The sequence below is a fragment of the Phyllobates terribilis genome, unplaced genomic scaffold (assembly GCF_046119375.1).
Source record: "Phyllobates terribilis strain yellow unplaced genomic scaffold, ASM4611937v1 Scaffold_5__5_contigs__length_657084704, whole genome shotgun sequence".
Taxonomy (NCBI): Eukaryota; Metazoa; Chordata; class Amphibia; order Anura; family Dendrobatidae; genus Phyllobates; species Phyllobates terribilis.
The window spans coordinates 388,981,238-389,005,835 of NW_027362765.1; the positions used below are offsets into that span (position 1 = coordinate 388,981,238).

The window sequence follows — 24,598 nt, forward strand, 5'->3', positions numbered from 1 at the left end:
GGAGGAGGAGGTGAGCTGTGACATCACCTATTGTGAATGGTGGATCCTGTGTTATCTACTGTACATAAAGATGTTACCAGTCATTGTACAGGAGGGGGAGAAGGTGAGCTGTGACATCACCTATTGTGAATGGTGGATCCTGTTATCTACTGTATATAGAGGTGTTATCAGTCATTGTACAGGAGGAGGAGGAGGTGAGCTGTGACATCACTTATTGTGAATGGTGGATCCTGTTATCTACTGTATACAGTACAGACCAAAAGTTTGGACACACCTTCTCATTTAAAGATTTTTCTGTATTTTCATGACTATGAAAATTGTACATTCACACTGAAGGCATCAAAACTATGAATTAACACATGTGGAATTATATACTTAACAAAAAAGTGTGAAACAACTGAAAATATGTCTTATATTCTAGGTTCTTCAAAGTAGCCACCTTTTGCTTTGATGACTGCTTTGCACACTCTTGGCATTCTCTTGATGAGCTTCAAGAGGTAGTCACCGGAAACTTTTGGTCTGTACTGTATATAGGTGTTGTACAGAACAGGAAGGGCAAGTCTAGTATTAGTCCTAGTGACTTGTGTGACACACTATTTTAATATAGCTAGTTATATGGAAATTTGAAAAAAAATACATTTAACATAAAAACTTGATTTAAGTTATTTTCTGATTCCCTTTAAGGTTGACTGCTACTTTTTTGCTGATCATTAGACAACAGTATCAATAAATCTTGGTACCTGCTTCACATCTGAAGTCGGGGAAGGCCACATCCTGAAGTGGGATCTGCCGCAGGAAGTCTGGGTTCTGACAACGAGGGTTTCCCGTGACAATTTTCCTCTTCCTCAGCCAGTCTCCGAGCCAGGCCAGCTGGCAGTTACAATTAAAGGGATTAGCCAGTAAGTTCCTGCGCGGATATAAAGCCGTGAATAAAACATTGGAAACTTATTTATTTGCCTTTTTGTTGCATTCAGACCTAATAAAGTCCACGAATGACGACTACAAAGTGTCCACAACGTGTATCAGGTCCTCTAACGCCAAAGCTGAAATCACTCCTATTCACAGTATACACGGACTGGACATGACATTGCAGGAAGTAGCCTGCGAGGGAATAAAATTAATGGATATGGAAACCCACAGGGAATTTTATTTTTTTTAAATGTATGTTTATTGGGCTAAAAATAATTTTTGCAATTGGGTTTCATTAAAACTGTTGTACCGTTTGTCTTTTATAGGCTTTACAGGCTCTTTGTCTCCTTGCACATTGCTGGCTGCAGAATGAGTTAGCTGAGGATCTAGAAGTGAGCTTCTTCTGTGTCGGTAACTTTTTTTATCTGATGATTATTTTTTAAGTTACTTTGATTACGATATAAATCAGCAGAGAAAAGAGAAAACAGATAAAAGAGTTACAAACTCCACGTCAGAGCTGACTGACAGATTCTCAGTTTACTCATTCAATCTGCAGAGAAACAAAGAGCCGTCAAAAGCAAAAAGGCGCAACATTTTTTAATAAAACCAAATTGAAACAGTAATTTTTAGTCCAAAATACATGTATTTGAGGAAAAGAAAAAAAAGAAGGTGTTCATTCCTGGAGTGAGTGACTCTGAATTACGAGGTGAGATTGGAAGCCATGTCTCACGTTTTAAAGAGACGGTGAATGTAAAAATACTTTCCTCCCTTTAAAAGGGTGCGCACACCAAACTAAAAAAGTGAATACAGAAGAGATGAGTTTTTCCATTTGCAGAATCTGTGAGGCTGCAGATGGCGTCACGTCCAGCGCTGAGGCTCCAGGACGTGGCCGTCACACAGGCCAGAAGACAAGACCTTTAATGACTCTCTATTAGGAGGCGACCATGCTTTATTAGAACTGCACAAATACCAATATTCCCACAAATGCAACTTTCCAGATGTGAGAAGAAACTCTACAGCGCCATCTAATGACCAGAATTGCAATATGCAACTTTTTTTTTTATTATTTTAGTAGCAGCGGCAGCTGCAGATAGACAAGAGTCAGTGACTGCGGCACCAACCGAGCGGGAGAGAAGTTGTCAGATGTTAGTAAATTGTAGGTCCCCTGGACTCATGTCCCCATGGCCCTCAGACCTTTTTATGTCTTGTGGTATTTGACAACCTTTTTTTTGTGCAAAATTTGAAAAATATAAAATGCTCTTTATTTTTTGTCCAGGACTATATTAATTTTTTACTAATAGGCCTAAGAACTAACAGGCAGGTAGTTGTTACCTACCCGTCTCTTGTGCCCGGTGAAGAGACTGGTCGCAGACCGCTCCTATGGGCAATTCAGCGGCTTCCACTGATGTCACATCAACAGAGCAGCAGCTTCTCTACCGCTCTGCTCTGTTGATAGGGTGTGACTGCTGACCTCATGCTGACTGACAGTCGGCTCCCTGCTGCCTAACTGCAGGGAGCCAACTGTCAATCAGCATGACATCAGAAGTCACACCCCAACAACAGAGCAGAGGGGAAGAAGAAGAGCTGCTCTGTTTACGTGATGTCAGCGGAAGCGACCTCTCTGTGCCGGCAGAGATCAGCACCGGCACTCTGTTGACAAAGCAGCCTGGAAGAATAGTTGCTCTATTGACGTGGAGCAGCTGAATCGCCGTCAGGAGCGGTCAGTACTGCTCTGAACTGGCGCCAGATAGAACAGATAGGTAGTTGGCAACTACCTGCCTGTTATTTTTTTACTATGAGCCAAAAAACTAAGATAGTCCTGGATACCCACTTTAACCTGTTAGTGCAAAAAGTCACTTTTTCTGCTAAAATGTTGCAAAATTTGTGCAAAAATTTCAGGTCTCAATAAAATCACTCCGATGGGGGACTGGAGAACAAATGCCCAAAAATGTAATGACTTTTAAAGGATAATATTGCACCAAAACAGAATAAATGTGTATTCCAGGGCTGAATTATAGTGAGTGCAGGGAAGTGGTCTGGAGACTATATGGAGCCAAAAGTTAATTTTAAGACCATAACAGAAAACAAATACTTTTAAAGACCAGTGATAATTGAGGACCCTATTGAAGATTTTCTGGGGTCCCCGAGCCACTATATATACTCACAGAGTGGAGAGAGACTGCAGAGTGTCGAACGCCCCGGGGGTGATGGTGCTGATCTGGTTATCGTACAGGGACAGGAGCCGGACGTTGCGGAGTCCAGTGAAGCTGTCGTTGTGGACGCAGCTCACCTTGTTATTCCTCAGCATCCTACAAGACACAAATCAAATGCACAAACATTAGTGTCACCTTATTGAGGAGCCGCAATGTAGACGGAATCCAGGGAGACATTATACGTTTCCTTCCTTGCACATTCGGGTTCATTCCTACAACATGGATGTATTCTATGATACACAACTTTTTGCCATTTTTATTATCGCTTTACAATGTGTCCAAACAGTGATGGACCGCAAAGCTGACTTGGGGAAATACATCTCAGCACTATTTTTTACATGAAGTCTCCCCCAAGTGTTAATGGGACAGAGTCTTAAAATTAGTTATGCATTAACCATTTGCCACTGCGGACAATTTTCTGTTTTTGCTCTTTCGTTTTTTTTTTTCTCCTCTTCTTTCAAAAACCATAACTTTTTTATTTTTCAACAGACCCAGCCATATGGGACTTTTTTTTTTCCGGAACAATTTGTACTCCATTCATTTAACATACAATGACTGAAAGATGGGGGGGGGGGATCCAAATAGGCTAAAATGGTGAATTAATCCAATTCTGGCCGTTTTTTTTCTTGGTTGTTTATTTTTTACTGTGTTCATTCCAAAAATGACCTGTTAAATAGAGATGAGTGGATCGATTCATGGGACTCCGGTCCAGGTCATTGGTACCAGGCGTCTGCACGGGAAGCCCGTGAATCTCTTACCTTCTGGCGCGGGGTTTGATCAGCCTGGGCTGTGTGTCATGTCGCTCAGATGACGTTATGCCAGCCCTAACACATCAAATGCCGCGCCGGGGACGCTGGAAGGAAAGAGATTCGCGAGTCTCCCGTCTACCCACCAGGTACCACTGACCTGGACAGGAGTCCTATGAATCGATCTGTTCATCTCTACTGGTAAACATGATTTTATGAACTTTTTTTTATTGTTTTAGTCCCTTTAGGGAACCTGTATTGTAGTACAATATGCTGCAATAATAAAGTATTTCAGTATTCTGTGAAAATCATGGTCTCCTATGAAGCCCGGCTGGGTCTCCACAAGACCACAAAAATGGAGACGCCTGAGGTCTTCAGTAGGCTACCGATCGGCACCCCTTGATTGCACGAAGGGAGTGGCAAAAAAATAGGCGCCCAAAGGGACACCCAACCGTAAATGCTGATGTCAGATATAGACCTGTCCTGTGTGGAGTAGGTTCTGCTCGTCAGCCCATTCCATACACCTGCACCTGCTCCATGATGTAATAGTACCCCATGGGTTGGGAAGAGGTTAATATTAATTAAAGGGGTATTCTTAGTAAATTTTGGGAGTCCAACAGTCCTGAGAATTGTTGGACTCAACATCAGTAAGTGACGGTGCATACAAGCCATGAACGATCACTTTCCGAGATGGGAACACACCTTTCAGGTCATGCGATGCCAACCTGTTTGCCCATATTGCGATGCCATTTTTTTAGGATAATTTTCATGTACATGCATAAATAGGGCAATATCTAAGAAGGTTTTTACTTACAATGTTCTGAGACCTTCCAGACCCCGGAACATGCCGCTCCGTACAGAGTCCAGGTGATTAGCTGTCAGGTGGAGCTCGCTCACCGATGCCGATCCCTCGAATGCCCCATCCTCAATTTCCGAGATCTTGTTGTTGCTCAGATTGCTGTGGGAAATGTAACCTTAGATGTGAATTTGCCATGTATACCTTAGATGGTTGTCAGCCGTATGATGCTCCGGCCAATTGATCAGCCATCTCCGCCGACTCTCCCCTACACAGTAACACGCGCTCCTGTGGTCTCTATGAGAAAGCCGCCGGCTGATACGTTGGGCAGCGGCTTATCTCAGGGAGGACAATGCGATCTGCAGTCCGAAACTGGACCTGTCCAATCGACGTTTGCCCTTTCAATAGATTTTCAGAGAATCTACAAACAGGAGTTTCAATTGCCCAGAAAATTAAGACTCTGGTGACTTTACTACGGTACTTAGCGGATTTCTCCAGAATCAACATAATGTAGAAGATTTTATAAAAGTGACCAGCGCTGGAGATTTGACATCATTCAGTTTATCCTGTGGATTTTACCCATTGCAATGTAAAGGTTGATAGAAGGTATATTTTCAGAAACTGACGCAATATCGGCACATTTCTGCAGCCGCAAATTTGCAAAAATTTCTCAGCAAATTTGTCCCATGTGAACGTACCCTAAACATCTGGGACATCAACCCCTAGTGCTCAGCTTTCCAGTCGTTGTGAAACTACAACTCCTAGCATGCTCTGGAAGCAGCATTGCATACTGGAAGTTGTAGTTTCATAACAGTCACAGTTGGAGGCCATTGTCTAAGCCCCTTAGTGACCACCAACAGACCTGAGATATAAGAGAATAGCGTCAACCCCGACAGGTGAAAATGCAGTAACTGTATACTATGCTGACATCCTGCGGCATCAGTAATGATCGGTGTTGTCACTGACCATGGACGTTTAACCCCTTAGATGTTGCTGTCGATAGTGACTACAGCATCTAGATGGTTAACAGAGTGTGGGGGCTCGACTACAGCATCTAGATGGTTAACAGAGTGTGGGGGCTCCTTTTTAACCCCACTGGCACCCTGAGATCATGAATAAAATGTTTTCATTCTTGTCATTCCACTTCACATTAATTCCCGAAAAGCACCTAAAGGGTTAATAAAGTACTCGACAGCAGTTTTGGATATGTTGAGGGGTGCGGATTTTATAATGCTAACACTTTTGTCTGTTTTTTTCCAATATAAAAGTCCCCCCCAAAGTCACTTCAAATCAGAATAGGTCACTAGAAAAAAGTTTTGCAAATTTCCTTGAAAAAAATGAAAAGTTGTTGCTACAACTTTAAAGCTTCTAACATCCTAATAAATAATAGTTTACAGACATTAGGGAAATGCTATTTACTAACTATTTTGTATGTTGTGATTTTCTGGATTAAAAGGGATAATCATTGAAAGTTTGGAAATTACTAATTTTTTTAAATTTGTGTAAATTTTTCTGATATTTTTCTAAATAAATAAATGCAAAACATATTTGATGTAAAATCACCATTATAAAGTATAATAAAAACAATCTCAAAATAACTGGGATATGATGAAACATTCCGGCGTTATTGCCAAATAAAGTGACTCAAGCCAGACCTGAAAAATTTGGCCTGGTCACTAAGGAGTTAGTAATCCTATCTGCCACCCCAAGTGCAGGAGGGGGTGGCAATAGCCCCCTGTAAATATATATGCATGGTCTGCACTGGGCAGAAGCAGAAGAAAAGCTCCATGAAGTCTACGGGATCTGGGCTATTGCACAGTGTAAGCTTTAGCAGGTGCCATAATAATAATGAATGATTAGGAAAACTCTCCCCGTGCATGTCGATCATGTGATTTAGTCAAATCCAAAAATACAAGGCGTCAAAGATCCTCCCTCACAAAAACTTTATAAACCCCAGTGTACACATAAGAGAAAAATCATGCAGAAAAAACAAGCAATGTTTCGGCCATGCAGGACCTTCATCAAGGTATACACCTTTTTAATGGATTGATAAAGGTCCTGTGTGGCCGAAATGTTTGATTTCTCTCATGATTTTTCTCTTACGTGTAGGAGGATCTTCGGGGCCTCGAATTTTTGGATTTGACAACCTTGTGGAGGGTTGGACAAAGTTAGCATGAACTGTGGAGTGGTACATGGAATATATCTGGATAAATGATCATGCGATTTAGGTCTGACTGACCGGCGTCGATGGTCACTTACATTTTCTTGAGATGTGAGAGTTTCCTGAATAATCCGGTAGCTTCTAAAGTGGCGATCTCATTGTTGTTCAAGCGCCTGAAAATGTACAGAAATGGAACATATAATGAAATGGTGACATGCAACACAATAAGTATGGAGTGGCGTAACGTGACGCTTGTGGGCACCAATGCAAAATCTCAAAAAGGGCCTCCAACTAGGTCTTTAATAGTAATAGTCTTTTCCTATGGGGCAAAGGGATCTTTGGGGCCCCTCTAGTCTCCAGGGCCCTGGTGAGACACGTATTATAGTTATGCCCCTGGCCACGGGATAATAAATACATGGTGGCCATTGTGTGACTGTGCTGTACTGCATATAGGGAACGGCACATGATGTTTTAGTAGGGATGTATCTCATACATACAGCTCGGCTGTAGACTGTGGGATGCGGTCGGGAATTTTTGACAGCTTCAGGTTGGAACAGTCCACGACGTTGGATTCACATCTGCACTTGGGCGGACACACGACATCGCTGTTACATTCGCTGCTGAGCTGTAGATCCTCAGTTCCTGTAACAAAAAGAAAAAAAAAAAGATATAATCTCATGTGGGATTATTCCTAGTAGTATATTCCTGTGTATATTGTTTTCAGCTTTATTATAAGCGGAGCTGCAATATTATATGTTATGTTGTAAAGTGCTGCAGAACCTGTTTGCGCTATATAAAATAAAATTATTATTATTATAATTATTATAATTTAAAGGGGTATTCCCATCTCCAAAATCCTATCCCAATAAGTAGTAGGTGTAATAATAATAATATTAGCAAATACCTACAATTAGAAATGTAGTATAGTTCTTCTGATTAGCCATGTCGCTTACCCCATGTGCAGGGCATTGCACATGCTGCCCATACTGCAATGCCCTGCACATGGGGTAAGCGACATAGTTAACCAGAACTATACTACATTTGTAATTGTAGGTATTTGCTAATACATATTGGGATAGGATCTTCTTGGAGATGGGAATACCCCTTTAAGGGCAAAATATTAGGAAACCACAATCCTACAAAAAAAAGGCTTTTCAGGGACTATTGCTACATTTATTCCATACATATATACGCTTGAATATATTTTTCATTATTAATTTATGTAAAAACTTTTATGTAGTTCTAAGATATAAAGAAATACAAGCAAAATATATAAACTAACAGCGCCCCCCTCTGGAGTCACTCAGGTGTTGTTGTTTTTTTTTTTTAATCTGGCCACTTTTTTCCTAACGTTGCAAATGATTATCCAGATTTTCTCGATTTTATGTGCAGTTATTTTAAGCTTTCTGCTCTCATAGGCTGATAACAAGTCTGTGCAGAACAGAGCCAGGATACTGTATAGCAGATATAACTTTTGGAGATCATGTATGTACATGTAGCGATGTATATTTCAATATTAGTACAAAAAGGCGCAAAAAATGGTTGAACACAACAGCATAAAAATTAAAAAGACAGAAAAGAAATATCCGCTGCGCTCCCAGGCAACACTTTTCAGACCCGCATGGTCCTTTGTCAAGCCTTCACATTAGGACCATGCAGGTCTGAAACATGTTGCCTGGGAGCACAGTAGATATGTCTTTTCTGCCTTTTTAATTTTTGTGCTGTTGTGTTCATTGTTTAACCATTTTTTGTGTCTTTTATACTGCCGGATCAATAAAGCAATTATTTTATGACGATGTGAGAGCCGGCGATCGATTGGATTGGAGTATTTTGCTGTGCACCCGGACAGGTGAGCTGATTGCTCCTTTTTCACATTTTATATTTTAATAGTGGTAACAAGAGATGAGCGAATTGGAATTTGTTTCAAGCAGATTCACTCGAATTGGTAGGAAAATTAGATTTATCGAAAGTGGCCCTTTTGCCATGAAAAGACGTTTATTAAGCTCTGAGGTCTATTCAGATCCCAATGCTCCATTCTGAAGTATCCTATCCTAGAACTCCGCATTGTGCCATCCCTCTGTTATTCCTCCTGGAAATGTATCAAACAGAGATTACAATTGGGAGTTACCGTTCTCGGTGTCAATGGGGTGTACCTATACAATGTGACAATATCAGCACTGATCAGGCACTGTCAGATTGTACAGAGAGACCCCCCTCATTGACAAGGGGAACAGTAATGCCCAGTTGTCAATTTCTTCACACATTACCAGGAGGAACAACAGAGGAGCAGAGTTCTGACAAAAGATGTTCCAACCATGTTATTCTACGGGGGAAATACAATACAATATCTACATGGACATACCTGGAATGAAGTATTGTTCTTTAGCTGTGAAGAAATAAAAAAAGGAAATGATCACAACAAAGTTTATGTTTCACTGTTTTATATAAAATGTTTTAGAAAACATGGCTGCTATAGTTCCAAAACTGTGCATCTGTCCACAGCTCCATTAATTCAATGGATGTAATACTACACCGCATCCATGGGGTGGCGCTGTTCCTGGAAGAAAGCACCCATGATTTTTTTTCGATCCCGTGTAACCCCTTTAAATGACACATCAGTCAACAGATTACGAGCACTAGTTAGTATGAACGTACCTGAGCATCTGAACTTCTTGCTTTTTATTTGCCCGATGCGTTTGTTGGCGAGCCGGCGAGGACTGGCACATCTGGCACCGCTGGTCTCTATGGGATTTGTTCTTAGGAAGTCTGCCAGCCACTTGAGGTTACAGTCACAGATAAAAGGATTCTGAGCCAAGTGCCTAAGTAAAAAAAATCACACATTGTGAAGTCTGACGCACAGGAGAGGCAAAAAGGGCCAATGCCCTGGGATCCACCCTCTAGGGGCCACTACTAGTCTTTCAGCAAGGCTGAGATTTCATTGTGATCTCAAAGTAGCGGCTTTGACTTATTATACAATTATCTGGTGGCTCTGGTGTTTTGCACACTTTTGCTATTGAGATAAAAATATAGGATTTCGAACAAAAATTTTTTGCAGCTTACAGGGTCCTCCAAAAATGCAGATCTGGTCCCATACACTATTTAAAGGGGACCGGTCATTACCAAAAATATGTAGTTTTTAATCTGATGTAAATGCCGCTGATCTCCTGAATCCGGCGTTGTTTTTCATTTCTTCCTGCGCCTCTCCAATCCTGAGATATGGCCCCTTATTCTCTGTATATAAATGTTGTCTTTTTGTATATTGTTATGAACATGCCCACAGAGAAGAATTGAGGATCCCACCCATTTGGCTAACAAGGCTAGATTTACATACAAGAAAGAGTAGGCCATATCTCAGTAACGGAGAGGCGCAGGAACAAAAGAAAAACATCACTGGATTCAGGAGAAAAGCGGCATTTATACCAGATAAAAAAATCACATATTTATAGCAAGTGAAAGATCACCTTTAAAAGTGTTTTGTCATCTTATAAAGTGATCTGAACGGCTGATGAAGAGCTCGGTCTCCTGACCTCCTGATGAAGCATAGGTGAAACGCGCGTCAGGTGTTTGGTGGGTGAGCCTGAACACGTCCTCATTACCATATGTACTAGTTATACCTTATGTTATATATTTTATGGGACTTTAATATTAATTAATCTATATTCCTATACCTCTTTCATATTTGGATCTATTGCGTGTTCAATTCATTGTCCGTTACCTATCTCTTGTGTCACAAGCTTTAAGGTGTATGCAGTTTTTTGCTCAGATGTCACTTTGAATTGTTATCATCTTTGGGGTAGTTTCCCATTCTTGGCTCTCCCACCTTTCTTGTCTATGTTTGTTATGTTGGATATTTATTCTCTTTTAAAAATAATTAAATAAATATCGTTGATCATTTTTTACTTTAATCCTTGCAAATTTCTCTTTTTTGGGATGGGTTTACATTCAATTATTGCTTGTTACTCCGGTTGAGGTTACAACAACCCTTATTCTCTATGATGTTATAATTAGCTATAATGTGGAATCATAATCTAAAATTCTACCTTTTGCACCTTCACAGTCATTTACACTACAGTTCGGCTTTTTCAGATTGGCTGCTGCAGAAAAACACCAGCCCAGCGCAGTGCAGGCTGACCAGAGAAATACAGCAGAGAATGTCTTAAGAGTAGAACACCATTAAAAAACATATTCAACGATTAAAAATTACAAGCAACAAAAAAATATAAGAAAAATGGAACATGTGCATAAAATACTGTCACTAGTAAAACACAATGGCACATACCATAACAAAGTCATGGTATCATATTTTATGCTGGTACGCCACTCCATGTGGAGCCACATGTTCACCTTATATCACCATATCAGGGATGTATTCTCCCTTAAGAAGAAACTTCTACCCCCAAAACCATTTATAAGACTGTGTAGCCAATTAAAAGATAAACAGGTCAATCTCTTTATGATCCCAAAGAGCTGCTGCAGCAGCAGCGAGAGACCGTGTTTGAAGTGCATTGGGGCATGACGATGTACTTCCAGCTTCTCAGCCTCAGACTTCGTGCCACCCTGCTCTGGTTGATTGACAGATTGTTTGCTCTGGTACATGCCAATGACCTGTCAATCAACCCGAGGAGGGTGGTGCTAAGCAGAGATTACAGCGTGAGGCTGAGGAGCTGGACGTGCCTCATCACGCCCCAATGTACTTCCAGAGCAAACTTCAAAATGTGACTTTGTGCTGCTGCAGAAGCTCTTTCAGATCACAAAGGAATGAAAAGTCTTAACTTTTAAAGGGCTACACTGTCTTATAAATAGTTGGGAAAAGGGAGGAGGCGGAAGAAGTTCCTGACAGGTTCCCTTTAAAGTCACCCTCCGGGCTAATCCTTAGGAAGGCTCGGGTGCCTTGTGTCAATTTTCAGGAAAGTTATAAAATTGGACTTTAAAATATTTTTGTCCTTTCTGTAAAAGGAATCAGCACTCCAAGCATTGAGATCTTGGTAAGAATGTGATGAGCCTCTGTCTAAATACAGCAGCCAATCAGAAGAGGCCGGGCTGCAGTGAGGAGGGAGAAAGCAGCAGCCTGAACCAATAAGGAGACAGGAGGTGTGTCTTAGACTACCACAGACCTCCGGTAGGAGCTGTAACTAAACTGTAGTCACTCGCTTTTCTGTAGATATTCAATGGTACTTACAATGTCTGGATGGCGCGGAGGGAGGAGAAAGTTCCTTTTGCCAAACTTTGGATCTTGTTGTCGTACAGTGACAGCAGGGAAAGGTTCTGTAAGTCCTGGAAGGTGTCGGCGCGGATGCAGTTAATCTTGTTGGCATTCAGAAGTCTGAGCGCAGGAAAAAAAAAATGATTAGAATAAGTCTAACAAGCCCGGACATTATGACTGCATTGATTTCAACTTATAAGTCATTGAAACAGCCGGGACCGGCGCTCAGGAGAATCAATCATCATCCTGCGCTCTTCACCAGCTACCTTCATTTCATATGTCTTATCTAACATCAGAAATGTAGAAGTGCAGGAACACAGAATATATACATAGGATGAAGGACTTTCATCCTCTCAGCAGGGAGGGTATAAGAATGAAAGGAAACGAGTGGAGAGAACTAATACAGTGCAAATAAAAAGTTATAATACCAACAAAAAGAATCAAATTCATCAATGACATTTCCACAGTAACTTCCATATAAAACATTTTCACGTCTGTTCCTAAAGATCAATCGTTTGCTAATTTTCCGACTAGTGCGCGCAGTGACAGATCCGTGTTTTACAGACCCCACCCTGCACCCACACCTAGCTACTTAGTTTGAATAAAGACCTAGGTCCATTAAGTTCAACCCCCCCCCCCAATTGTACATTTTGTCTAATTTATCTATAACCCACAATATTATGTGTATTGAGGATATCATCCAGCCTTTGTATAAAGCTGTTATAGTGTCGGCCATCACTACCTCTTGTGGTCTGTCCGACTGCTCTGACTGTAAAGAACCCTTTCCTGTTTAGCTGCCGGAATCGCCTTTCTTCCAACCGTAATGAGCCCCCTGGTCCTTAGTATGGTCTTTGAAAGGAATAAGTCATGTGCCAGTCCTTTGTACTGACACCATATGTATTATACATGTAAACGAGATCTCCTCTTAGGCTGTGTGCCCACGTAGCGTTTTTCAAGCGTATATGCTGCGGAATTTCCGCAGCGTAAACGCTTGAAAAACGCATGTATATCCGCACCCCATGGTCCCCAATGGCATTCCGCAATGTCAATGCCCATGCTGCGGATTTTTCCGCAGCGTATATGCTGCGGTCAAAAATCCGCAGCTTGTTCATTAATTTTGCGGAAGCGCAGCGGAATCAATGTGCGGATGGTACCCAAGTCTGGATGAGAGGAGACTCTCATCCAGACCTGGGTACCAAAGAACCTGTAAAAAAAAGAATAAAATAAAGTTTATACTTATCTTCTGATGTTTTCCCTCCGTCGCGCTGTTGTCTGAAGGACCTGCCACGTCATTGAGTCATGTGACCCACCACATGACTCAATGACGTCACCGCAGGTCCTGCACACAACAGCGTGAGCCGCTCAAGACTCCGGACGGGGCAGAGAATGCATCGGAAGGTGAGTATAAAGTTTATTTTTTTATTTTTTACCATTCTGAACAAGTTGTCAAGCACTTTTCCAAGTGATGCTTGGAGAAGTGCTTGATAACCCGCATGCGGAAATGCATGCAAAGACGCCTCACAAACGCTTCTACCTGGCGGGAAAACCGCATGTAATATCCGCATGCGATTTTCCCGCCAGGGAGAAGTGTAAAAAATATGCTTCAGGTCCGCAACGTGGGCACATAGCCTTAGGAGTCGTTTTTCTAAGCTAAACAAGCCCTTCCATCCCTTGTAATAATCTAGTTGCTGCCTTTGAACTGACTCTAACTTCAGAATATCCTTTTTAAAATGTGGAGCCCAAAACTGGGTACCATATTCCAGATGTGACCTCACCAGTGATTTATAAAGGGGTAACAATTAAATGGGATCGCGGGATTTTATTTCTCTTTTTATACATCCTAAAATCTTGTATGCTTTTGCGGCTGCTGCTTGACATTGAGTACTGCTGCTCAGCTTACTTGTAACCAAGTCCCACACGTGCGTCTAATTTTTCTTGTAAGAATATGCGAGAAAAGCATTACGGCACGCTCCATTGTATGCAAAAGTACAGCTCCTAGGGGAGAATTAAGGGGCACCATATACCTACGAGGCTATAAAACGGAGCTCCAGTTATGCATTGTACCAATGCCAAAACTTACAGGGGGAAATTTACTAACACTGGTATTTCATATGCCAAAATACAAAGTAAAATGCACAAATGTGTAAAAGGCACGCCTCTTCATTAATTTGGTACATTTTTGGCCTTGCATGCTCCATAAATCAAAATCTGTGCGGGTGTAGATTTGTGCTATATTTATACCAATTTCTAGCAAATCTGGGGGCCCCATCCTCTTCAATCTAAGCCAGGTCACTTTTAAGTCAAAATTTTAGGGTTAATATTTTGTGCTTCAAAATATCCATATTTTCTATCCTAGAAAAGTAACTTGTCCAAAAATGGCAATTTATCACTTATCTGAATGGTGCTGATCGCTGAGATCCCCCCGATCCTGTGAGCCCCAATTTAAAGAAACGATAGCTGGGACTGCTGGAAATGGCCAAGTTCAGCGCCCAATTATCTCTGATGACAATGTATGGAACGGTCCTTGGCATGCGCAGTTTCAGATCTTGCTGAAGCCACAGGGGTTGGACCTCCAGCGATCAGCAAGTGGATAAGTGACAACTTGCTAAGTTGAGAAACAGACTTTATTTCCACAATGATAAAATCACTTGTTTCAGATTTCCTGCAAAATTTGCAATGTTGAATCCGCATTGAAAATCTGCAGCCGACTAAAATGCAACAGAATCGGGTTTTACAAAACCTTAGTCAAAAGTCTGTGCAGCGTTAAATAATCTTGCAAACTTTCAGCGCTGTGGATTACTTTTGGATTTCTCCTTAAATTTCACATTTGCAAACGTGCAACAAAATACCTATGGAAGGGTAGGTGCACACGATCGATTGTCTCTCATCCAGGAAAATCGGTCCGATTATGCTAATCACTCTCTGATCAGAGTGTGATCTGATTTTCTCAGATGTGGAGAAGATGGAAAAAAAAATGTCTCAATCTTCTCCATTCTATCAGTCCATGAAAATCAGACCCCGCTCGGATGTCATACGATTGCAGTCCGATTTTTTTTTGACAGATTTGCATGACAGAGTGAGATCCGATTTACGGATAAAAATTGTGCATTCTGCGATTATTCCTCGGAAAAGCTCAGTCCAAAGTAAAAAAAAATCGAACATGTGCATGTCACTATAAAATAACAAAAATCCGATGTTTTGTCGGATCGCACTCGGACCAAAAATATAGTCGCCTGCATGAACCCTAATACAACATCGGAAAGAGCATGATATGATTTTGTTTCTATCGGTTGCAGGCACACAGAGGTCCAGTAGGACCCAAACACTCTGTAACCAAGTCTTTGTATTTCTGCGTTCAATAAAAAATTCTGTTACGAGTTTTACAGTGCAAAATGTACGAGAGCTCATCTACCATACGCATGCAAAGAAAACACAGATAAATCCTTACTTACAGAAGCTGCAAGGCATGGAGACCACTAAACACACCTTTAGGAAGGTCTGTAATCTTGTTGCCATATAGAACACTGGAAAACAGATAAATCCATTGTTAACAATGTTATGGGCTATCCGAACATGCTGGGAGTGGTAGTGACAAAAGCTAGAGAGCCAGATGGTCAAAAATTTTAAGGCTATTGATACCATTGGAGACATTTTTTTTACTTAAACACATGTTTTTTTTGGGCTAGAAAGCAATAGTTCCAATAGTGTTGGAGTGTTTTGTTTCTACATCCTCTACACATCACTGTACATAGCAAACTGCAGAGTGAGTTACCAGCGAATCCATCAGGTCGAACTTGATGGACGCAAGTCTTTATTCGGCTTTACAAACTATGTACTATGTACTATGTACTATCTCTTTTCTAATGGACAATATGTTTTGCTGATTTATGACCAGCTGAATATTGAACTAATATTATACGATGGTTTAGGAGAAGAGAGACCCAGCAGTCAGACAAGCTCATTCTGCAATCTGATATGTACAGTGACACATAGCGGCTGTAGAAGCCAAACATTTTTAATGCAAAAAATGATCATAAATATGTGCATTTAATAAAAAGATTTTATTTTTCAAAGGTGTTCATATCCTTTAAAAGCAGTAGTCTCCAATCAGAGACCCCGCCTGTCAATCATGCCGAGAGTTATGGTTTTCGCAACAGCAGGAGAGCTACGTTTTGGAAACGACGTCTCTGCTTGAGTAAATTAGTATAACCGCCTTACAAGTTATTCGATTAATATTTTAATAACGGCAAGAAATAAAAGAGTCTGATTTGCAGTAATTAACGGGTGGAAGGAACTGTCCTGTGTTCGTTTTCATTTAACCTGTTATGTCAAAGTCTGATTAATTAAACTGGAAGCACAAAATCTCAGGATGAGACTAGAATATCTACAATCACGCTGTGATTATCATCCAGGGGGAAAAATGATTAACAAATTATTTAGCGGTCAAAGGTACCTGTCTTGGTGAATGATAATTGCTTTCAATTGAAGACACCATGTGAGTTGAACACAACAGATAAACGCTATCTGCCAGCGTCTATTAATACATGTGTGAACGTTTCCACTATTATTAGATTTGCTAATTAATACACTAAGTCTCTGGATGTAAATATCCATATATTAGATATAATGATGGCTTCTTCCATATTGTATAAAGCAACATGTTGGCTGAAGATTCTAAGGGCAAAATTCAGCAGGAAACGGCAAATTCGGCAAAGGGAACACATTCCCTAACATTTTATATTCCTTGCGTCAAGAAAGGATTCTTCTTTTGATCATAGGCTGAACTGATCTTCCGATTTTAATGCAAAAAGGTCCTTACCCTTTTTTTGAGAAAAGTTTACTTTTTGAGCAAAGTATTTATTTTTTTCTGTGTTAGGGTCTGTGTACTCATTGTGCTTTTGTTGCGTCTTTTTTTATCTGCAGTACGTCAATTCTTTGCAAAATATGTAACAAAAATGCGTGTAAAAAACGCAGAAAAAAATGCACCTCGTTTACACTGCGTTTTTCCTGCCAAGAGATGCAGAAATTTCTGCTGCAAATACTTAATGTGTGAACAAACCCTTTCCCCCTGAACGCTTCCTTTTCGACTTGTGGCTGATTCCATAAAGTTATACCAGCCATTTTAGCAGCTATGCATTGATCATTTAGTCACAAAGTTACCCAGGTTCATCAGAAAAGCATAGACACTTCTAGTCTCTCTTGGAGCCACTAAAAGTGGTTGTCCACCTTTGAGGACATTTGATTTTTATTTAATGACAAGTAATAGGGGCAAAAAAAAATCATATTTGTAATTGTGTTTCATAAAAAAAAATATTGCACTGTTTGCGTTCCTTAGATTCTGTGTTGCACTGTCCATAGCTGGAATCAGAATGAGTTAACTGAGAATCCATCAGTGAGCTCATTCTCTTGATTTTTTCTTTTTAGCGCCTCTTATTTATGACCCTAGTAAAAGTTAATAGTTATCAGCTCATTTTTGGTATATTTGCTCTCTCTTTTATATTTACCCTTATATTTATGGTCATTTCTTTTGAGTGCTCTTCATAATAAGGTTTTAATGCGTACCTAATAAAATTTGTCTTTTAAAGTGTTTTTTTTCTATACTGAGGAAAGCACACAAAGATGAAGTAAGTGCAGGATAGAAGCTGTGCTGATATATGAGCTAATAAAAACAGCAGCACACTGGATACACACAGAGCTCACATCCAGCCTGAATTACCGGGAGAGAAACTCCAACAGAAGAATAATCTGAAACTTGGACCAGAATGCAAACTGTATAGCAGAGGTTCAGGAAATTAATGACGAAATGAAGATTGCAGACTGAATCTTAGTGCAATTTATTAACTGAAGATAACTGCTGGCATATGTAAAAATTATTTTTTCTATGTCAATGTCAAAGGTGTCAATAGTTTTTTTTTATAGTCCATCATCTATATAATCAGTGGGATTTTTGGGAGTGAAATCTCCACCTTTCATACATTGATTGGCTAACCAAAGAACAAAGAGGCAGAAGTAGCGAAAGGTATGGGCCTTGATGAGTTGTGTACTGAAGTGAATGGACCACAGTGCTTCATTGACCCTTCATTGTGTTGATAGATTATTAGGCTAGGAAATCAATGGTAAATTTTCCAAAACCCTTTTTTCGGTTCGTTTTTATCTTAGAGAACCGTAAGACCACAGTCATATCCTAGTTACAGCATGACACTACATATGACACTTTAATTAATATACCTTTATATAGAAACTGGGATTTGACCCAATAGTGATATAAAAATAAAACTTTACTAATTTTGGCAAAAAACACACAAAAAAAAAATATTAAAGTTTGTGAGCAGAAACATGACGAACCACAGAAGTTCTACAGGTAATACGGTGATGGTATATATATCAATATGTATACCGCCCCCATGGGTGCTTTGGTTAATTCAATGATGATATATATAAATCTCCTCCATGGTTGCTATGGATATTTGTACAATAGTAATAATAGCAATGGACAATTCTACAATGGTATATGTGTGCATATATATGTACATATATGTACAGTACAGACCAAAAGTTTGGACACACCTTCTCATTTAAAGATTTTTCTATATTTTCATGACTATGAAAATTGTACATTCACACTGAAGGCATCAAAACTATGAATTAACACATGTGGAATTATATACTTAACAAAAAAGTGTGAAACAACTGAAAATATGTCTTATATTCTAGGTTCTTCAAAATAGCCACCTTTTGCTTTGATGACTGCTTTGCACACTCTTGACATTCTCCTGATGAGCTTCAAGAGGAGTCACTGGAAATGGTTTTCACTTCACAGGTGTGCCCTGTCAGGTTTAATAAGTGGGATTTCTTGCCTTATAAATGGGGTTGGGACCATCAGTTGTGTTGTGCAGAAGTCTGGTTGATACACAGCTAATAGTCCTACTGAATAGACTGTTAGAATTTGTATTATGGCAAGATAAAAGCAGCTAAGTAAAGAAAAACGAGTGGCCATCATTACTTTAAGAAATGAAGGTCAGTCAGTGCGAAAAATTGGGAAAACTTTGAAAGTGTCCCCAAGTGCAGCTGCAAAAACCATCAAGCGCTACAAAGAAACTGGCTCACATGAGGACCGCCCCAGGAAAGGAAGACCAAGAGTTCCCTCTGCTTCTGAGGATAAGTTTATCCGAGTCACCAGCCTCAGAAATCGCAGGTTAACAGCAGCTAAGATTAGAGACCAGGTCAATGCCACACAGAGTTCTAGCAGCAGACACATCTCTTCAACAACTGTTAAGAGGAGACTTTGTGCAGCAGGCCTTTATGGTAAAATAGCTGCTAGGAAACCACTGCTAAGGACAGGCAACAAGCAGAAGAGACTTGTTTGGGCGAAAGAACACAAGGAATAGACATTAGACCAGTGGAAATCTGTGCTTTGGTCTGATGAGTCCAAATTTGAGATCTTTGGTTCCAACCACCGTGTCTTTGTGCGACGCAGAAAAGGTGAACGGATGGACTCTACATGCCTGGTTCCCACCATGAAGCATGGAGGAGGAGGTGTGATGGTGTGGGGGTGCTTTGCTGGTGACACTGTTGGGGATTTATTCAAAATTGAAGGCATACTGAACCAGCATGGCTACCACAGCATCTTGCAGCGGCATGCTATTCCATCCGGTTTGCGTTTAGTTGGACCATCATTTATTTTTCAACAGGACAATGACCCCAAACACACCTCCAGGCTGTGTAAGGGCTATTTGACCAAGGAAGAGAGTGATGGGGTGCTACGCCAGATGACCTGGCCTCCACAGTCACCAGACCTGAACCCAATCGAGATGGTTTGGGGTGAGCTGGACTGCAGAGTGAAGGCAAAAGGGCCAACAAGTGCTAAGTATCTCTGGGAACTCCTTCAAGATTGTTGGAAGACCATTTCCGGTGACTACCTCTTGAAGCTCATCAAGAGAATGCCAAGAGCGTGCAAAGCAGTCATCACAGCAAAAGGTGGCTACTTTGAAGAACCTAGAATATAAGACATATTTTCAGTTGTTTCACACTTTTCTGTTAAGTATATAATTCCACATGTGTTAATTCATAGTTTTGATGCCTTCAGTGTGAATGTACAATTTTCATAGTCATGAAAATACAGAAAAAACTTTAAATGAGAAGGTGTGTCCAAACTTTTGGTATGTACTGTATATACATACATATACATACACACACACTATCCATAACAATACTGGAGGAGATTTATATATATACTTTTGTAGAAATGTCCATGGCAACCATGGAGGAGATTTATATATACTATCATAGAATTAACCAAAGCAACCAAGGGGCATATATATAGTTGCCTTGGGTAAAACTATGATAGTATATATAAATTTCGTCCATGGTTGCTATGGACATTTCTACAATAGGATATATATATAAACCTCTGCTATGGGCAAATGTACAATGGTATATATACAAATATTCTCCATGGTTGCAATTGGTAATACTACGATGGTATGTATTCACCTTGTCCATGGTCACCATGGTTAATTCTATAATATTATATGCAAGTCTCCTCCATGGTTTCTATGGGCAATACTATGACAGTATATATAAGTCTCTTGGATGGTTGCTATGGGTAATACTATAGCAGTATATATACAGGTGCTTCTCACTAAATTAGAATATCATCAAAAAGTTAATTTATTTCAGTTCTTCAATACAAAAAGTGAAACTCCTATATTATATAGAGTCATTGAGCCCCGACCAAGTACTGAGTGCATTTACTGAACATATATTTCACTAGGCCAACATTTGGGATTTTAAAAACATTTTTCAAGCTGTTGTTACAAAGTATTCTAATTTACTGAGATAATGACTTTTGTGTTTTCATTGGCTGTAAGCCATAATCATCAACATTAACAGAAATAAACACTTGAAATAGATCACTCTGTGTGTAATGACTTTATATAATATAGGAGTTTCACTTTTTGTATTGAAGAACTGAAATAAATTAACTTTTTGATGCTATTCTAATTTAGTGAGATGCATTTGTAAGTCTCCTCCATGGTTGCTAAGGGCAATACTATAAAAGTATATAAAAGTCTCCTCCATGGTTGCTATGGGCAATACTATAACAATATATATATAATTCTCCTCCATGGTTGCTATGGGCAATACTATAACAGTATATATGTCTCCTCCATGGCTGCTATGGGCAATACTATAACAGTATATAAGTCTCCTCCATGGCTGCTATGCGCAATACTATAACAGTATATAAGTCTCCTCCATGGTTGCTATGGGCAATACTTTAACAGTATATATAAGTCTCCTCCATGGTTGCTATGGGCAATACTATAACAGTATATAATTGTCCTCCATGGTTGCTATGGACAATACTATAACAGTATATATAAGTCTCCTCCATGGATGCTATGGGCAATACTATAACAGTATATATAAGTCTCCTCCGTGGTTGCTATGGGCAATACTATAATAGTATATATAAGTCTCCTCCATGGTTGCTATGGGCAGTGCTATAACAGTATATATAAGTCTCCTCCATGGTTGCTATGGGCAATACTATAACAATATATATAAGTCTCCTCCATGGTTGCTATGGGCAGTGCTATAACAGTATATATAAGTCTCCTCCATGGTTGCTATGGGCAATACTATAACAATATATATAAGTCTCCTCCATGGTTGCTATGGGCAGTGCTATAACAGTATATATAAGTCTCCTCCATGGTTGCTATGGGCAATACTATAACAATATATATATAATTCTCCTCCATGGTTGCTATGGGCAATACTATAACAGTATATATGTCTCCTCCATGGCTGCTATGCGCAATACTATAATAGTATATAAGTCTCCTCCATGGTTGCTATGGGCAATACTTTAACAGTATATATAAGTCTCCTCCATGGTTGCTATGGGCAATACTATAACAGTATATAATTGTCCTCCATGGTTGCTATGGACAATACTATAACAGTATATATAAGTCTCCTCCATGGCTGCTATGGGCAATACTATAACAGTATATATAAGTCTCCTCCGTGGTTGCTATGGGCAATACTATAATAGTATATATAAGTCTCCTCCATGGTTGCTATGGGCAATACTATAACAATATATATAAGTCTCCTCCATGGTTGCTATGGGCAGTGCTATAACAGTATATATAAGTCTCCTCCATGGTTGCTATGGGCAATACTTTAACAGTATATATAAGTCTCCTCCATGGTTGCTATGGGCAATACTATAACAATATATATAATTCTAGTCCATGGTTGCTATGGGCAGTGCTATAATAGTATATATAAGTCCCCTCCATGGTTACCATACTTAATTCTATACCGTTCTCTATGAACCTCCTCCATGTTGAATGTGAGATTAATTGAATCTACTTTTTCAATAACGTTAATAATCAGCTTCAGTACAAGCCTTATATTCTCGTCACATAATAACACATTAGTCATATTACGACCAATCGAGATAAAGTGCTGCTTTCGAGCAGCGCGTTCCATAGGTTCCTAAATCATCGGGTATTTTTGCAGACTTCTTAATTACGTTTCCTCTGCATGAAGTTCTAATTAACATGAAAGGAAAAGCTGCCGAATCTCATCAATTTTCAGCCCACAGAACGCCAGTCACATTAAAATTCACATTTTCCAGAGCAGCCATCCCAAACATTATTGCATTAAAGTCCTCTCTCCTGAGGAAATGGCTTTATGCCGTCACTGTAAGAGCTGCGGCCACCGATAGGAGATATTTATTTTCCCAGTGTAAAACACTCAGCATTTAATAGAGGCCATAATGCAATTCTTAAATGGAAATTGCATTAAAATCTGCAATATATAAGTGCGGGTCCGCGGAGCGAGCGCAACATGAGCTCATGTATTCCAGATATGTGAACCGCAATCTCAGGGTAATTTAATTTTGCGCGGTTGTCCTTTTCTAAATTCAACTTACAGGGAATTAAGTGAGCGGAGGCCGTGGAACGCATCGGGGGCGATCTCCGAGATCTGGTTGTTACTGAGGTCTCTGGAAAAAAAAAAGTAGATTAATTATAGGTTGAAAATAAACATTGTAATGAAATGCAAAGAATCGCGTCCAACAGACCTCGACCACAGGTTTCAAGTATACGGTGGATGTTCATCTGCAGGATGTCAGAGCAACATACACCAGAAATACACACAATGCATCCCATATAACTATATCAGATGTTTAACCCCTTCCTAACATAGATTTTCTAAGTCGGGTGCTGATGCCTACCTCTAACAGCAGTGATTGGAGCTAGCTCTGAGCACTGCTGATCAACCGTTTAGATGCAGCTGTCAATCTGTGACAGCGACATTTAATAAGTTGCAATTTACCTGCAAGTTCTCAGGGGTGCTGAAAGGCTTGAATGGCAGCCACAGGCTTGATGAAATACCCCATCACTACCATTTTTGTACTTTCATGAAGTCCAGCTCATGGTTAGTCTTCATAAGAGAGCATCTACTATATTTTGCAATACTGAAATATTGCATCATGTAGCACGACGATCAAATAATGTGATATTAGGGAAACTAAATAAGTGAATATTAATAATAAAAAAATTATATATATATATATATATATATATACATACATACATATATACACACACATACATATATATATAAAAATAAATAAATGTTTAAATCATCCCACTTTCCCAATTTAAAAATGAAGAAAAAATATATAATCACGCAATTCGTAAAAAATCTTATCTATGAAGTTATAAAGTTAATCAACGTGAATATTGAACACCGTGAAGGAAAAAAAAATGAAAACTAATGCACTGGCATTTTTTTTAAACCTCTCTCTTCATAAAAAAAGGAGTGAAAATTAATGCAATGGAATAAAAATGGTACCAATAAAAACTGCAGGTCGCCACACAAAAAAAATAAGCCCACACACAGATGCATCGACAAGAAAATGAAAAACTTGGGGGTCTCAGGAAATAGCATCATAAAGAAAATTTTTTTTAGAAAGATCTGAATTATTTTTTCCACTACTATGTAAATACTTTTATGCCAAAAATGACAAAAGTATTCTCGGAGTGATACCTTTATTGGCTAACCAGAAAAAATATATATAAATGCAAGCTTTCAGAGCCCAGAGGCTCCTTCGTCAGGCGAGATTACAAACAGCTTGCATATATATATATATATATATATTTTTCTGGTTAGACAATAAAGGTATCACTCCGAGAATACTTTTGTCATTTTTGGCATAAAAGTATTTACATAGATTTTTCTGGCTAACACGGTACCACAATATAACTGTGTATTGTACATCATTTTTTCCACTACTACAATATATAAAAATATAAACAGATTCGGTATCGCCATAACCTTACTGATTTGAAGAATTGTGTTGTCGGGTCATTTTTATTGCACAATGAATGCTGCAAAAAAGAAATCCTAAAAAATAATAGTGGAATTGCATTTTTTTTCACAATTTTACCCCACTTTAAATTTTTTTCCCAGCGCTTTTTAGTACATTGTATGGTAAAATAAACTCATAACCACAACTGCAGCGGCAGGTACACGAGCATTTGACTC

General features: G+C 39.5%; 1 protein-coding gene across 1 annotated transcript in view; it reads right to left on the minus strand.

Moving 5' to 3' along the window:
• The window catches only part of SLIT1 (slit guidance ligand 1), a 382,364-nt gene that overhangs the window by 54,401 nt on the left and 303,365 nt on the right, over nt 1–24,598 (minus strand). The window contains exons 11-20 of the mRNA XM_073684951.1: nt 22,980–23,051; nt 15,481–15,552; nt 12,005–12,148; nt 9,481–9,644; nt 9,188–9,211; nt 7,323–7,467; nt 6,924–6,998; nt 4,683–4,826; nt 3,075–3,218; nt 741–907 (exon numbers count right to left, since the gene is read on the minus strand). Of these exons, the coding sequence (XP_073541052.1) occupies nt 741–907; nt 3,075–3,218; nt 4,683–4,826; nt 6,924–6,998; nt 7,323–7,467; nt 9,188–9,211; nt 9,481–9,644; nt 12,005–12,148; nt 15,481–15,552; nt 22,980–23,051 (1,151 nt within the window). The remainder of the gene's footprint in view (nt 1–740; nt 908–3,074; nt 3,219–4,682; nt 4,827–6,923; nt 6,999–7,322; nt 7,468–9,187; nt 9,212–9,480; nt 9,645–12,004; nt 12,149–15,480; nt 15,553–22,979; nt 23,052–24,598) is intronic.